The following is a 17,571-nucleotide window of genomic DNA, read 5'->3' as shown; positions in this document are numbered from 1 at the left end:
CTGCACACACATTTCCAAACTCCTTCGCTTTAACATCTCCACCACTTTGACCTCTTCCCCCCAATTGATCCCACATTCAAACTACCTAGTCAGACTTCACTTCTGAATCGTTGCCCACCTCACAGAGCTCGGATAATTTTGGACGTTCATGTCATCAATCAGCAGAGTGCTGCCCTGGCTGATCTGCTATACCTACTACTCTAGCCTGCTGTCCGCATCATGCGCGCGTCTGCGCACGTCACACACACACACACACACACACACACACACACACACACACACACACACACACACACACACACACACACACCACAACACACAGGATGAAATGCAGCCAATCTCACCAAACAGCTCCACCTCACCGCAGGTTGAGGCATGTCCACAGGCCCAAGGACAAAACACAGCCCAATCCGCTGAACCACTCCACCTCACCATGGGCCAAGCCATGTCCACAGGCCCAAGGACGAAACACAACCCAATCCGCTGAACCGCTCCACCTCACCATGGGCCAAGCCATGTTCACAGACCCAAGAATGAAATTCACCCCTTCCTACCGAACCGCTCCACCTCATCGCTGTCTGAGCAGTTTTCACAGGCACAAGGACGAAACAGCCCGCCCACCGAACCACTCCCCCTCACCTCACTGTGGCATTTAGAACCCTTGTGATTATCTAAATGAATTTTTAAACTGGATAAAAGGAGTAAACTGGATTAGAGGGAAAATGTGAAGATGGATTTTTTTTTGTTTGTTTTGTGTAAGATTTGTGTCTCCCACATTTCAGTTGCTTTTGTAATAATGCCTGTTTTATCTAAAGCTCGTAGTGGGGCTGCCACACACACATGGATTATACAGATGAATATACGAGACAACGCAGGACTGTTATGTGAGACAAACACAGCTACTGAGTTTGGGGGAAGAGCTGTCACTCCCTGGGCTACTCTGGGTACCAGCGATGCCACAACCATGGTGTCTTCTTTCTCATCGCACTTAGCGGGCATTCCTCAGGAAGAATTTCCTCCTCCCCATGGATGACAACCTTTGGGGATTGTCCATGCTGTTGTCCTAAAATGCTGAAAGTCAAGAAAGGAAGCAGAACGTACCATCTTGTTTTTAAAGTATTTGGTACGGCTCAGTCGGAGTTTGAACTGCCAGTGCCGGGCCTTTGAAACCGCTGTTGCCGGCCTTTCTTTTATGTAGTAGGATATAGTTTGAGTCATATGTTGTATCTGGCAGAGAATGGTGTATGAAAGCGAGATTGGATACCTTTCGGACTTTATCTACAGAAGAAAAATTGCTCCCCGAAGTTGTACCCAAGGTATATAAGGATGGTTGTCGGAGTTAAACACTCCTGTTTTTACTTGCGATAAGGATGCATTCAAACAAGCCAAGAGCTCTGATCTTTCAGAATAATTCCGGTAATGGAAGAGTCTGCTGAACATTTCAGTTTTGAGGACACTTCTCCCATAAGTCGAGGAATTTCTTTGTTTTTTTCAAAATCTGGCATGGATGCTGATTTCAGTTTTGGCATGCACGTGAACACCTTCAAAATTTAAGTGACAGCATTACTTCAACAAGGCCCAAACATGTGATCTCTGAACTATATTGGCCACAAAATAAACCCAAACCTCAAGAGAAACGATTCATAAACTCAGGATATTTCATAAAAAACACAACCCAAAGTTGTTTTTATACTTTTTAAATTTTCCATTGAAACAACATGAAACTTAAACATAAGAATTTTTGTACTATGTAGAATAAAGTAACACACAAAAATGAAACGAGTGATTGCAGAAGACGGTTCGCAAAACATGTTCTAAAAGGCTGCCCTGCTGCAGCAGGCACAAATGGATCCTCCTCGTGAAGTTGTCGATAATTCAGCTGTATTCCTGAACCGGAATAGCTTTGATATTGGTGTTGTTTGTATTTTTGTGGTTGTCAATAGCTTAAGGTTCCCCTTGGTACACACTATCCTTGAAGTAACTGCAAAGATAGAAGTCAGGTCTGTTGAGGTCCGGAGAATGTGGTGCCCATTCAACATCTGTCGAAGAGACGATTCGATCACTGAATTTCTGTTGTAGCCTCTGTATTGATCTGTTGGAAGCATGAGGTGTGGCCCCATCTTGCTGAAACCATTGCACAGCCCTGGCGATGTGGCGCTTCCTCGCTAATGCAACCCAGAACTTCTGGATAACTTTCAAGTAACCTTCAGTGGTTATGGTTACCGATTTCCCTTCATCTTGAAACCAGAAAGGCCCAATGATGCCAGATCTGCTTATGGCAACCCATGCTGTGCAACGGCCTTTCAAGAACTTCAACAGGAGAAGTTCTGTTGTTTTTTTATGACAGCTTGGCTGCCGGGTAGCTATCATTTCCTGGAAGCGTGGCTGTGCCGCTGATGCTGTACCCCTCTACCAGTACACTGGAACTCATTTTGCCGACCTCAGAAGGATGACAGGCTGAGTCAACCCCACCTGGTGTTAATTCAGCAGCGAACGGGGATCAAACTCAGGACTTAGGACTAAGGTCCTAAGCCAGCCACCCTAACCACTAAGCACAGGAGAAGTGGAACCCCAAAACACGTTGTTTTTAAGAGTTAACATGCCCACTTGAAAGAAAGTGGGCCTCTTCAGAAAACCATACATTACTCAGAGAATTTGGATCCCCATGCATTTTCCTTCAAACCATTCAGACATCATGACAAAATTGTTTATCATTGTCCGTTTGTTTTTGCTTCACTTGTATGCGATACCGGTACATTTTTGATTCCTGCAAGCTTTGCAATGGCGTCGTCCCAGAAGAGGTCATGGCTGATGGTGAGGCCTTAGAAGTTGAACAGAATGAACCTCTTCTGCTGGCTAGCCATGGAAATAAATGGGTTTGTTTGAAGATCCCTCTGGTGCAACAGGATGAGACTGAGATTTGCCAGGATTGAAAGACATTCCATTCATCGGAGAAACATCTAATTGATTCCATTTCAGTAGAGAGTGATTGAGCTAGTCTGACAATTACCTCTTTTCTTTCTAAAAAAATGGTCCATTATTGAGACGAGCCGAGTACCTGCCCTACGGGTGATCTTGTTCCAAGCAGACAACTGACAGCTCTGTATTGGCAAAAAAACCCCTGGGTTACATGCATGAAGCAAAAACATACCTATTGCTTAAAATTCAAAACACCTCACTGCACTAGAAAACGTGGGGACAGGAATACTGTACTGCAAATGGTGGAGACTTGTAATACCCTCCTCGACCTGGAGGCAACACGACACGATACACATTTACATAGATAATTTGCGTGTCTCTCCCTCACCGCCCCCCCCCCCCCCGTTTCAAAAATGTTTCAAAAATGTTTCAAAAATAAAAACACCCTTACACACTAATTGAGGTCATACTGATCCCATGTAGCAAGTCTGATTGTAATCGGCCCAGAACTGTAGGAGTCGTCGTGCGACAAACAAACACCGGTCCGTGAATTATATGTACTAAGGATGCATAGTTTGTTTCTTCTCTCCCCCTGTCTGCACCGTTGATATGCTAAAAACAGCCTGTTTCTTTTTAGGTCATCTCGGTAGAGAGATGACCATCTCGGTAGAGATGACCTAATAAAGCCGGACCAAATGTCCGTAGGTCCGTCCGTCAACAATTTTTCTTTCCGATCTTGATGAAAGTTAGTATGTGGGTAGAGGTCGATGAGTGTTGCACAACGATATGACTTTTGTCCGGGTTTAAGGTCAGGGTCAAGGTCACGTAAGTTATAAAAATCGCCAATTTAAAAACCTATCTCGTCTGCCATTCTACAAGATATTCGGCAACTGTTTATTGATTATGATAGTAAAAAATATTATCTTGTATCTAACCGGACAGATTTTTGAATTTCCGTCCCGTTTGGCCGCCACGTAACCTGGAAGATGGTCAAAAACACTTCCCGGGACAAAAAACTTTTTACTTCCGATCTTGATGAAATTTGGTATGTGGGTAGAGGTTGATGAGTGATACTCAACGACATTTTTTCCCGGATTCGAGGTCAGGGTCAAGGTCACGAGGTCACGAAAGTTGTGAAAGTCGCCATTTTCAAAACCTATCTAGTCTGTCATTTTAGGAGATATCTGGCAACGGTTCATTGAATATGATAGTAAAAAACATTATAGAGATGACCGTCACCCCCACACGGGGGTAATTTTTTTGTTTGTTTTTGAATACATAGCCGAGGCTCGTGAAAGAGCAAGAAATTAGTACACTGAACGGATAATAACACACCAGGACAAAATTAACAGTTTAGAGAGGGGGGAAACACCAACAGCAGAGTTGAAGGTCAAGATAGAGGAAAACTTGGACAAGCAAAAGGTGTGTGGAGGAATGAGGGGCAGGAGAGGCTACATAGGGTGGACAACATGGATACAGTTCTAAGGAAACTCTCAGGAGGGAAAAATTGGAAATTTAGAAGGAGGAGGGATTGGGGTGAGGAGGGGGGTATAATGAGAGAAGAAAAGGTCATGGTTTTGCATTGGGGACGATCCGTGATGGTGGTGAACAGCCGTCTTGAAGACCTGTAGGGAATATTGAGATTTAAGAGAATGTGGAAGTTGGTTCCACAGGTGAGAGAAAAGAGAAACAAATGAGTGGATCCTGGATTTAGGTCGTTACATGAGGAAGGGGGTTGATGGTGGACTGTGTGTGCCCTGCAGAAGCCTGGAGGAGTGGGGGGGTGGGGGTGAAAGGGGTGGGGACAAAGCATGGAAAGAGCAGTGGGTGCAATACTAGAAAGGAGGTGGTAGAAGACAGAGACCACCGACCTGTCTGTGATGGTGTAGTGATATACCCATAGACTCAGCTTCATCGTGGGAGATTCCAATAATCTTGAACGCCTTGGTTTCCACGGCATCAAGCTTAGCAAGAGAGCCAACTTAGAGGGGAGAGCAGTACTCCATCAAGCTGTGGATGGAGGCCTTGTAGGTGGATAGGAGTTCAGGTGTGCCAAGGAAAGACTGTGTACAATGGAGAATGCCCATTTGACGGCTGGCTTTTGAGGCCAACTTTGAAATGTGCTTTGCCCAAGAAAGATCATGGCTGATAGTGAGACGTAGGAGTTTCAATGACTGAACTTGCTCAAGAGGATTGTGTAGAAAGTAGATGGAGGGGTTTGCCAGATGGTCCTTTCGTGGAGAGATAGTGAGAGTGTGAGATTTGCCAGGATTGAAAGACATATTCCCAGTGTGTGACCATCTTGTGATAATTTTTTTCAAGGTCTGAAGATGAGGAGGTGGCTGCAGCCTGTGTCTGAAGGATGATGGATGCCTTGGCAGAGGGTGGAGTCACCAGCAAATAGATAAAGAGGATTTTCCAGAGATTCAGAGAGGTCATTGATTAAGATCAGGAATCGGACTGGGCCCAGAACACTGCCTTGGGGTACTCCAGCCTTGAAAGGGAGAGAAGATGAAATTATTCCTTTCATTGCCACACATTGGTGACGAGAGTATGGAGGAAGTGAAATAAGCCATGTGTGGAGTTGGCTTTGGATTTCATAGGCAGACAGTTTGGAGAGTTCGGCAAGATAACAGACCGTATCAAAAGCACGAGATATGTCCAGAGGGCCCTGAACTCATGTCTGACATTGAGGGCCCCCATGTCTTCTTGGGCGAGTAGAAGCAGCATGTCAAAGGTGGAGTGACCTGGTCTGAAACCAAATTGATGATCTGAGATGAGGCTTTTGGAGAAAAGGAATGATTGAATGTCAATTGTAATTATGGATTACATGACCTTGATGATGATTGCAAGTAAGCTGACAGACAGGTCAGTCATTAAGGCCAAGGTCATATTTGCCACGGCGGCCGTGGGGTCTCCAAAATCTGCGGCCGCAGTATTTCCACGGTCACACAATGTAGTAGTCACATATGTTTTTATTTTTCGGGGAGCTGCATGGCGTATTTATAAATTGTGGAGACCGAAAACGTGGGGTTGCCGTACGGTCTTTGATTTGATGTCGCACGGTGACCTTAGGGCGTTCCTGCGGCGACCATAGAATTTTCAAGGCCAGACGCAAGGTGCCCGCAAGGCGACCGCAGGGGGCCCTAAGGCGAACGTGCGGCCAGACGGACGGTAACGAATGGGTTAATTTTGTTGTTTTTTTTACCAGTTTTTTTTTTCAGCTTGTCGAATTGCTACGGCGAACGTAGAAATGAAAAAAGTTATAACTCCGTGTTATAATTCCATGGCGACATTACGGCCTGTAAAATATAGCCATACGGCGTAGGGCCACCCTGAGGCCACCTCAGAAACTCTGCGGCCGCCACACGTTTCTTCAATTCAGAGGGCGTACGGCCGCCGTATCCTCGCCGTTGAGCAAATGTGACTTAGGTCTTAGAAATTCTGGAGACCGAAAACGTGGGGTTGCCGTACGGTCTTTGATTTGATGTCGCACGGTGACTTTAAGGGGGCCCTACGGCGGCCATAGAATTTTCAAGGCAGACGCAAGGTAGCCTTAAGGTGCCCACAAGGCGACCGCAGGGGGGCCGAAGGTGAACGTGAGGCCAGACAGACGGTAACGAATGCGTTTATTTATTTATTTTTTTACCAGTATTTTTTCGGCTTGTCTAATTGCTACGGCGAACGTAGAAATGAAAAAAGTTATAACTCCGCGTTATAATTCCACGGCGACCTAAAATCATGCAGTGATTTTGGTGAATTTCCAAGCAAGAGTAATTAGGGGATTGTTTAATTGAAAAGTTATTTTTCAAATCGGTTTTATTTTTATTTTTATTTTTTTTATTGCACACACTTCGCAATCTTTGTTTGTTTTGAGTGCTTCCTCGTCACTCTTTTCATCTCCTTTTATGAATTTTATTTCCTTTCTTTTCTTCGCTCCCCACTCTCATTTCTTGCTCTTCATTTATTCTTCACGTCACGAGTTTGCAATCCCCGTTTAGCAGTGCAGGTTTCTGTGTGCTGTTACTGAGCTATGGCCTACCCTTTTACGCACAAGCCAATCAAAGAGTCTGCGATCACAGTTGTCTCAAGTGAGGAAAGAAAATAGAAATGGTGAACAAGAGGCACTTCCCCAGAGGTTTGGATGCTGTACTTCAAGCTTCTGAATTTAGCAAAGTTCTCCCTTTTTTTTCTTCTGTGACCTACATTTTGAACCACCGATGCAACATTGTTTTCCCACTTGCTGCTCCTCTGCTTGTTTCGTTCATCATCGACACACCGTGCTCCCTGGATTATCCGTGCTCCCTGGAAATCTCTCCCTGGATTGATGGTTCATTGTCATTGAGGTTTTCTTATAAATTTGTATCTTTGGCTTTTCTCTTTCTTTTGAAATTTTTATTTTTATGAACCACTTCTTTGCATGGTTTCTGCTTTTATTCCCATCTTTACTTTCCATTTCTCCTTCTTGGCATTTTGGGGTTTTCAGCTCCCTTTTCTTCATGGTGCTTGTTCGCTTTGAGTAATTTTTTTGGTTGTTCTTTGCTTTTCGTCTTTCCATTCTGTCCTGTTGATGAAGCCGCTGGTATTAATGTGAACGTGTGAAAATCCTTGTGACCATTTCACATTGCTCTTTTAAAATCTTGGACGAAGGTGTAATGTTCTGTGAAGATGTCTCCATTTCCAATACCGAAACTTTCCTTCATCTTCCATACACACAAACACACCTTGGTCCTTGTGCACATACCCACCTCATTCTTCCCACATATCTCTTCTCGTCTCTTTTTACAATGTTCACCGACCCTTCCCTTTTGTGTGAGCTCCTTCTCCCTACCTTCATTCCTTTCAAGTATGCTTCAATCTCCATTTTATGTTTGTCCCATCAACAGCTTTACTTTTCTCCTTTTATCTCGAAATTGTTGCATGCTTTCATGACAATCTCACAAGCAGTGAGTGTACGTAGTGAACAAGAAAATACAACGGAGAGGATGTTGCAGTGCACATCCCTCTGACTTTCACCAAGGCCCTTCCCTGTCTGTAGTACCCCCCCCCACCCCCACCCCCTCTTCTCTTTTCTCTACAACACTTCAGCTTTGTGGCTCCTGCCGCTATGCGCGCTCGCTCCTTGCATGCTGATGTGGCTCAGCAGGTCTGACACCTCCACCCAAAGGGGCGTTTAAGCCTCATGTGTCGTCGCCGCAGCATCATGATAGCTCCCTGAGAGTCACCCCGAGCTCGGTTACCCACAGCATCTCAAACAGCACGTTCTTAATGGCAGAACAACCACTTTTGGTTTTAATTCAGGCGTCCTTGTGTTATTGACAAGCATTTGAGCTCCTGCATTATAATATGTCCGTTTGCTGTTTTTGTAACGTTTTTTTGTTTGCTGACTGTGTTGTCATTTATTCTTCCTGTCATTTAATGTTTTGTGTCGTTGAATTTGCCATTGTATTCCTCGTGACTTATACATTGACTGTTTGGGTGAATTTTCATGTTATTATCATTAGTGCCTTCGTTTTTGCTGCTTTTCAGCAGCAGTCTTTTGTTTGTAAAATGTAATTGCTGCAATTATGACATTAGGAAAAGGGAATTGATGAAGTCCAGAGTTGGGGGAAGGTGCGTGGCAGAGGTAGGTATCATGAAGGCCGGGTGTTTAAAATCCACGCCATCGAACTCTTCGTGATGTATTTCGTTTTTATGTTTTTTTTTGTCATCAATCTAAACGTTAACATTATCCTGGGGCCCAGTCAATGACCTTCAAAACTTTGTGCTGACTTGAATGTTGAACCTCCAGCTTTTTTTTTTTTCTTGTTATTTTTTTTTCTTTTCCATCACAGCTCAACATTGCTTTTCACGAATATATTTTCCTTTTTGAAGGCCGAAGTTTGGCGCTGAATGCTAATTGTGCTCCATTTTTGGCCTGTGCCTTGTGAAGGTGTGCATGTTTTTTATTTATGAATTTATTTTTGGAGTGGGGGTTACTGAGTCAGGGCATAGTTGTGATGCGGGAGTGGGGTAATAGTTGTTGGGTGAAGAGGGGGTAAGTGTGCTGTCGGAGTGGGAGTGAGGGGGTTGCAGCCTGGGAGTGGTTTGAGGGATGGTCGTGGCTGGGGGGGTTGGGTGGGGGGCAGTGGGATTGTTGGAGATGGGTGGAGTTGTGGGAGACCGTTGTGGGATGGAGTGGGGATAAGTTGTTGGTGGGGTGGGGGAAATAGTTGTGTGGCGTGAATGGAGAGAATAAGGGTGTGGGTGGTGGGTGTATAGTTATCGGAAGTGGGAGGGTGTTTAATGCACGTATGGTACTTCGTTCAGTTTTTCTGAAGTTATTCTAAGGTCGAGTTCTGGCTAAGTAAGGATATTCTAATGATACCCGTGGTGGTGATTAGCTCCAGTGTTTGGCCTGTAATTACTTACTCATGGCCAGCTTCGAGTGTTGAGCCTTTATGTTCTTATCAAATTTTTTAATTCCAATATTCGAGGTATTTTGCCAACTGCTGTTGGTTCAGACCCCTTGTTCTTCATCTCCCATTACCCCTTGGTAAATTGCTAAAAGTGAGAAGAATGAAGGGATTACTGCTCAGTAATCGGCTTCTTATTGCTTTATCCATCTTGCTCCCCCTCTCGTTCGATATCCATGCCGCCTTGTCCATACGTTAACAAATTGCTTTGTTTTGCTTGATTTTTGTTTTCTACCACCTGTTCGGATCGTTTAGAATTTAGATGGGCGACTTCACTTGTGGTGCTCTTGCATGCTTGTAACTTGGAATATCACACGGGTCGGTCTTTTGACAGTTCAGACTTTGCCTCTGCCGACATGACAGCTGGCAGTTAACTGATAGGGGGCTATTGGGATGCAACATCACTGCCTGCTCGCCTAATAGCTGTGCGTTCATGCTTGGCCTGACAAGTGGCTGGATTGAGGAATTATAAAAACTTCTTTTTTTTTTTCCTTGATGCAGCTTTTCACTGATGTGTATTTTGGTGAGGTGGGAGAGAGGTCCAAGGTATTCTTATTTATTTATTTATTTATTTTATTGCCAAATAATTTTGCTGTACAGTAATTGCATGTAATGCAAGTTCTTTTGTGAAGAACGTCCTGACAGATTAATTTCAGAAATAGAATTGGTAATGTGCTGTGTTTTGGCTGACTTGGCATTGGCAAAGTTTGGACGTGATGCTTGCCCTGAATCTCCTGTGGTGCCATGTGCTCGACTCAAGGCCTGATGGACCTTCAGGGGTGGTGGTGGGGATGCAGCTTTTTGATGCTTCTTTGTACCAGGAATATGGCAATCAGTTTTGTAAGTAAGCATGGATGCTTGAGGCAGCACTGGCAATCTTGTCAACAAAGATTGAGATTTTCGTTTTCCTTGATTTTGCTCTTGACCTCTTGTGATCTATTTTTTTTTTTGTAAAATTAATTTATTTACTTATTTATTTTGTTAAAGAAAGTGGAGTTCATTGTGTCGAACCCCTGAGCCAGCTTTGAAATCCATGGTCCAGCTATGATCATTGCATTCTAAGAATTCATACTGGCTTTATTACCTTTCCCTGGAGGGTTGCCTCTAATCTCATTCCAGCTTTTTGTAGACCATGTTGGCTGACCTGCACCCCATACACACACACACACACACACACACACACACACACACACACACACACACACACACACACACACACACACACACACACTTCTACCTTCACTCGTACTTTTAGCAGTCCTGCTTGCTTGGTCATCCCCTCAACCTTGCATTATTATCCCCACACTTTTTGAAAAAAATTGGAGGAGATTGTAAGTGCATCCATCTCTGTCTGTCCATCACACGATCTCCCAGAGATGGGGAGTCGATTCGGTGACTTAGACTCGAATCACACTTGAGTCGCCAATTTTGTGACGTGAGACGTCTCAGTGATGTGGTCGTGACAAATTTTCATTCAACGTCTGGTAAGATGTGATTATATTTTAAAGAAAGACCGCCGGATACACGTGCCAAAGGGAGCATTAACTCAGTAAATAGATTGTGCCAAATTTAGAAAAGGTATTAGTTATACACCACCCAAAATGCCACTGAGCTCTGAGCCTCTAATCGCACATACATGTATGTGTCTATTCGAGTAAAAGGAGGTAAATTATCGAGAAAAGCAAGTATCTTTCATGATATGGATTCTACGTCCTTGAATTTGAGTGGGCATATATGCCGTACAGCGTACGTATGGAATTATTGCTGCTGCTCGGTTCATACCCAATAAGCTTCTGTGTTTTTTATTTATGTTTTTTTAGTCCATGTGTTTTATGGCTTACAATGGAACTAAACTAAACAGGTAGCGGTACATTCAAAGTACACCACATCCCATGCCTAATAAATAAATAACAAATCCGCCAGTTAGCGACATCGGCGGGGCGCTCGGCGATGCCGCCTTGCAGCACAAGGAGTTGGAATTGGGAGGGAGCGGTGTACAATACTTGATTAATTGATTAATTGCATAATTAAAATAAATAATAATCATAACATAATTTCTTAATCAATTGCCGAATAGCATACCCAAACCGCCACTATTTCATCTGAATCTGTAACTTTTTGGAAATTAAGTAATTAATCGAAAAATGAAGAGTTAATGGATTAATCGATTCATCAATAGATCAAAAATACCCTTTTTATAGCCAAATTACTTAGTCACTGTCATGTTCAAATATTGGCTTCCTCGCTCAAAATATGCCCGAGATATTGCTAGGATGAGAAATAAAATAAATAAGTAATTAATAAATCGATAATAATTAATTAATTGATTGTTCAAAAGATAAACACGTTTTTGCCAAAGTGCATCTTCACTTTTGTCCCCAAATTTCAGCTTCCAAGCACAAAGGATGGCTGAGATATCGCCCGGACAAGCAAGAAAGAAAATAATTATTTGATTAATTGATAAATCAATAAATCAAAAATACTCTACCGCCAAATCACTTGGTCAGTGTCATGTTCAAATATCAGCTTCCTAGCTCAAAAGGTGCCTGAGGTATTGCCAGGATGGGAAATAAAATAAATATGTAATTAATAAATCTATAATTAAGTAATTATCAATTAATTGATTAATCAAAAAAAATACTGTTTTTGCCAAAGCACATCGTCACTTTTGTCCCCAAATTTCAGCTTTCTTGCTCAAAGGATGCCTGAGATATCACCCGGAAAAACAAACAAACAAACAAACAACATGGAGTGAAAACTAAGTACAGTCATGCGCCGCTTAACGACGTTCCGGGCAACGACGGATCGCATATACGACGGATCTGCCAGCTCTGAAAAAAAAAATGTAGCTGAAAAATTCCTATCGCCAAGTGATGTAGCCAACGTAGCGCTGCCAGTCGTATAAAAATAGCACGTACAATTATGTACGCTGTACAGTACATAATACTTCATAATGATAATAAACGACAGTGTGGCCCTGTTATAATGCGATCGCTGAGGTCCATAAAATGTCATCGCGAAAAAAGCAGGTTCGTCCTAAATCTGGATTCAATCAAATCGGCTTTCAAACTGAACCAATGTTTGCATGTTTACCTTCCAGCAAGTAAATTACCTTTGAATTGAAGAATTCCACGAATAAATCGTTGTTACAGTCGAAATTAAAACACAACTTTGTTTTTGGTGAAGCTTTTCATGTTGTTAAAACAATCGCACTGTTCCGAAAATATATATCACAATTGACAGGAGCTCGTTTCTTCATTTATAAATTATAACATCGATGCAATGATTACGTATTTATAAAATCCAAACGCTATTTATTCATCTTTCTATAATCGATGCGAGAGGAGATTGTAAGCTGCTGCTAACAACACCAATGGCTGTCATGAATAGCACAAAGTTAAAACTAACGTGTCTTCCGTCTCTCTTGGATGCGTGTTACAATTGCCGACAGTATTCAGTACAGTAACATGCTGTACAGGTTTGTATTCGAGGAGCAATAGGCTATACCATATAGCCCAGGTGTGTGGTTTTGTGTAAGTACGATGTTCAAAAACGAAAAAAAAAAATGATGTTCGCACAACGACGACGTCGCTTAACGACGTGTTTCTCAGAACGTAACCCCGTCGTAAAGTGGCACATGACTGTACTCCCTTCTTTGGGTACCCGGTAATGACGTCATGTATCGCCTGGATATGGAATTTGGAAGGAGCGGTGAACAGCAAACGTGCACACCACATGCAAAATGGTTTGAACTTTGAGTGGACGTTCTTACCAATACACCGTTGAGACTGAGCGTCACTGCGGAGTTTGCTGCTACTTTGCGCAGGCGCATTGCACTTCGCAGTGCTGCCAGATTCGAAGAGTGGAAACATCGAACCTCAAAATTATCGTATTTTCAGGAAAAAAATGAGCGTGCAATTCCTGCAAACCACGTGAATTTTTTTACCTCATTAACCCACAATGCACAATGACATTTCAATTCTCAACAGTCGACCATCGCAGATTCCTAGCGTCATTCTGGAAAAAGTCATTCCCGTTACTTCCTGTTTTCCCCTTTACTGTACACGGCCTTTGCTGTACTCGTTCCCCCCCCCTTATGAATGCATTAATGATGAAGCCATAACCCTAACTTTAACCTGTGCATGTCCACGGTCCACGTGTTTCCACGTGCTCGGAACCTGGAAGTGACGTTTGCATTGCTTTGCTCAGTCGCTCTCTGTGCACGTGCGTACATCATTTTACGCCTGCGTGACGTGTGATGGAGAAGGTCATAAATCTGCACAGCACACAGAAAAATGTGATGGAACTTAAACTGATAATTGAAGGTCGAGTACTTAATTTTTTTCAGAATTGCCAGAATTATAGTACAGTGATCTTATTTGCTCGTAAACGTTTGAATCGCCAACCTTCCATATTCGGAGCGAATCACCAAGATGAATGACACGCAAAAGACTGAGTCTGGTCACCGAATTTTGTTACCGATTGTAACCATTTTTGGTCACCTAATGTAACCATTAACACCACCGAGTCTCGTCAACAAATTTGAATTAGAGCAATTAAAAAAAAAAAATTCTGTCATTTATGTTACAGAGTAAACGTGCCCCAAAAAAATGATCAAGCTCATAAACAACCAGCTCATGACTCGTGTACACCTTTTGCATATTACAGGCTTACACGTAACCAAAGTCTATCGATGACACAAGTGACATTGACATGATACTTGACTTGAGACCTGACTTCAGACTTCCCTCAGGCTCGAGACTTGCCCTCGTAGGCTCGAGACTTGTCCTCGTAGGCTCGAGACTTGCCCTCGTAGGCTCGAGACTTGGCTCAGGTGACTTGTTGACATCTCTGCCATCTCTCCTCAACGGTTTTGCAGAAATTCACCAAACTTGGTCGTTATGCTCACCATGTGGCAAGGTGTGATGGCATTATCATTTTTTGGTGCTGCCCCCTGAAGTGGGGTGGAAAGGTCAAATTCCCCCAAAAATCCAATTATGGGCACATTTTAAACATTAAAAAAAATGAATCTTTGTATATGCAATCAATATTGGGGGACGCGTAGAATATGTAAAAAATTGTTTTGGATTTGACCCCCTGTTCATGCCCCACGAGGGTGGGGACTTAAGGTCACAGGAGTCAAAACGCAGAGACACGTTGCTCCGGCGCATGCTCCCATACCTGACCCGACCTGACTTGAGTCAAAACTAGTTTTTTTTTTCAACTCAAAATTTGATGTTGCTCATTCCTGGTGGAACTTTCTGCCATATTTCAACTTTGCTTTAGATGGGAAGTGTGGGGATTTGTGACGGCATGCCATCGACTTTGCTCCAGTTTCATCTGAAACGGTGCCTCAGAGATCTGTAAATATAAAAAGAGCGCAAGATGATTGATTAATACGAGGGTCCCCAATTTTCTGGAGGATATATTTTTTCACGTTGAGCTATGTACAAGGCATTCGCGATAAATTGGATCACACAACCTGCTATTCGAGTACGTAACAATTCCCTCATACTTCTGACCTTTTCAGCTAGGAATAGGTATTGTGAGAGAAGACAGCAGGGTGCCCACCTGATGCTGTTTCCCTTTGTGTAGTACAATGCTGCTGACTCCCAACACAGGTGTGCCAGATTGCCGACGTTGGGGAACTTACGCTTTTGTACCTCAAATTGATTGGTTATGGAGTTGATTAGTCACGATTGCCCCTTTCCCAACGCTTGTAATCAGGAGTTTGCACTGATTGTGCGTATCAAAATAATCACCGACCCGATTGGAAACGTGATCCCACGTTGTCAGGCCGGCTGAAGAATCGTCCCAAAACAATACTGAAACCCCATTTTCATCATCGAATCAAGTATTGTTAAACAGATTACAGTCGAGATTTTGTTTACATTTCCAATGCCAATGTTTCACATGCTTCGCTCATCGTCTCCTTTGGGATGCCAGCGGGGTAGCAAACCGCATTTGTTCAGAGATCCAGTTACTCCGTCAAAAAAAAAAAAACACTCAGGTGAACAGACATTCCATTTATAAACAGCTCGATCCACCTCAGGTGAACATGAATAATAGATATTGTTCTTTTATGGAGGGCGGCAGTAAACTAAATTTCAAATGTGTGTCGGCAGCAGGTGGTTGTCAATGTCTTGATATGTGGTGTTCATAGTATGGAAGAATGGAGGTTGGTGGTTTGTGTGCTTGTTCACTGGACCCGCACAGATCGACTTCATGACTGATAATGAAGCGTAATTGTAAGCGAGTCAAAGTCCAAAGTTTGCTTTCCGTTCAACCTGTGTGTGCACACTCCGGCTGAAAAATATCTTCCTCACCCGTTCCCGCACCTTATTTCTGTAGTCACTTCATTCGACATTTGTCTCCTGGCTTGAGCAAGGTGTAATTTTCTACGAATTGCTTTCCTGTTTTTCTTTTGTGCCGCGACCCGAGAATGGAAAGGAAAATTCGTATTTGGTTACGAGTAATTTTTTCGAGTCTTTGTTGTTTTGTTTTGTTTGTTTGTTTTTTAATCTTTCATTCCTCCTCGGAATGTGTTTGCGCACTCTTTGGCACCAAACAACCTTCTGTGAGTCTCGCGCCCACATCCCTCCAAAAAGCCATTGCTCCTCCAACTCCATTATTTTGTAGTCCATCAAATCGCGAGCGTGGTAATCTTCAGAGCATCCTGCTTTGTGGCGGCTCCTCCGGTTTATGCCTCTGTTTGCAGGCCCATAAAACCTGCGGGCTAATTATAACGATCGCACTTCATTTGCAAGACCAACTGTGTGCCGTGCAGTTTATTTTGCTGACCTTGGTGTTTTGAAGTATTATTGTCGAGGTGATCTCGATCCGCGATACGTTAAACGGCGACGGATGCGTTCATGCACCGATGATAAAGCAAAGAAGACTTCCGAGTGATTACGGGAGAGTTTCATCGAAGCACGAGGTTATCGCTGCTGTTGTAGATTGCTGCTGACACTATCGAGCATTGAGAATACCGGAGACCTGCTTTGTATGGTGTGATGGCGGACTGTGTGAAAATGCCAAATCCCACCAATGGCCTTGCTGGCGTCTCAAGGGGAGCTTGCCCGGGAAGAGGATTTGATGTCATCTTCTCTGTGAAGCAATAGAAATAGAGTCCCGTTGGATTTTATTTATTTATTTATTTATTTATTTTGATTCGGGAATCGTCTCTGAAATCTCTGCGGGTTACTTTAATTATCTCTACATGTAGAGGAAGGGATTACATACGGAACCGTCGTCGTCGGATTCTCAGTTCTTATTTTTGGACTCGCAGCCGTGCTTTGTAAGATTATATTATAGAAACTTGACGTACGTACGACCGGCGTCATTAGCCATTGTACTCGACCAATTGCTTTTGAGGAATGGGGCTTAAACGTACAAGTTGCTTTGTTCGAGTTGTAGTGCGATGCTAAACGTATGCCATCCTTTAATTGCTGCTGTCATCTTCGTACTCTATAGGACGACAATTCTGCAAGCCACGAAAATACCTTCACCTTTGTGACACAACACAGAAAATAAACCACAAACTTGATTGTTATGATGAAGTGTAAAATTGCCAGGAAGAATGTGCACCGAAGGCTTTTTGTGACGCAATTGTTGGTATGAGCTCGATAATGGATTTTGCTTCGGCGCCGCGCCTGGCCGAACATTTCAGGCACTTTCCTGCACTTGATATCCACTTCGATTTCACAGTAAAGCGTTGCGTTCTGCACAACCCAAATGGAAACTTTATTTTGCAGAGAAAAATGGGAACGTGTGAGGTTTGTTGGGATGAAACTTGGGTCTGTTGGGGGGGGGGGGTGTAGTGGGATGAGGAGTGGGGGGGGGAGAGTTATCGTATCTATTCCGACAATAATGCAGATGTCATGCTATCGACTCATCGTTTCCCTTTTCTCCAATTTAGGACATTACTATCATCCCATTGTTGCCTTAGATCTTTGGCTCTCGGGTGCGTGTGGACTCCGTGGCAAAAGTCGCTGAGATCGAGCTGGCAGAGAAGGAGAAGATGAAAGAAAAAGTCGACAAAATACTCAAACACGGCATCAATTGCTTTATCAACAGGTCAGAAACTGTGGCTTGGATTTGATTTGATTTGATTTTTAATTTTTGCTCTTCGATCAATTCAAAATTAGACATCATCTTTTGAATATCATGCTTTACTGAACTAAACTGGTACCTTGTA

The 17,571-nt window shown here is 43.2% G+C and overlaps 1 protein-coding gene across 2 annotated transcripts in view; it reads left to right on the top strand.

Moving 5' to 3' along the window:
• The window catches only part of CCT2 (chaperonin containing TCP1 subunit 2), a 93,406-nt gene that overhangs the window by 64,887 nt on the left and 10,948 nt on the right, over window positions 1–17,571 (top strand). For both annotated transcript variants that reach the window (XM_085855326.1, XM_085855325.1), the window contains exon 9: window positions 17,323–17,450. In XM_085855326.1, the coding sequence (XP_085711452.1) occupies window positions 17,323–17,450 (128 nt within the window). The remainder of the gene's footprint in view (window positions 1–17,322; window positions 17,451–17,571) is intronic.

The sequence above is a fragment of the Eptatretus burgeri genome, chromosome 14 (genome assembly GCF_056783735.1).
Source record: "Eptatretus burgeri isolate ZD-2024b chromosome 14, Ebu_testis_v1, whole genome shotgun sequence".
Classification (NCBI taxonomy): domain Eukaryota; kingdom Metazoa; phylum Chordata; class Myxini; order Myxiniformes; family Myxinidae; genus Eptatretus; species Eptatretus burgeri.
Note: the sequence above shows the minus strand (reverse complement) of the source record. Positions and strands in the feature narration are given on the sequence as shown.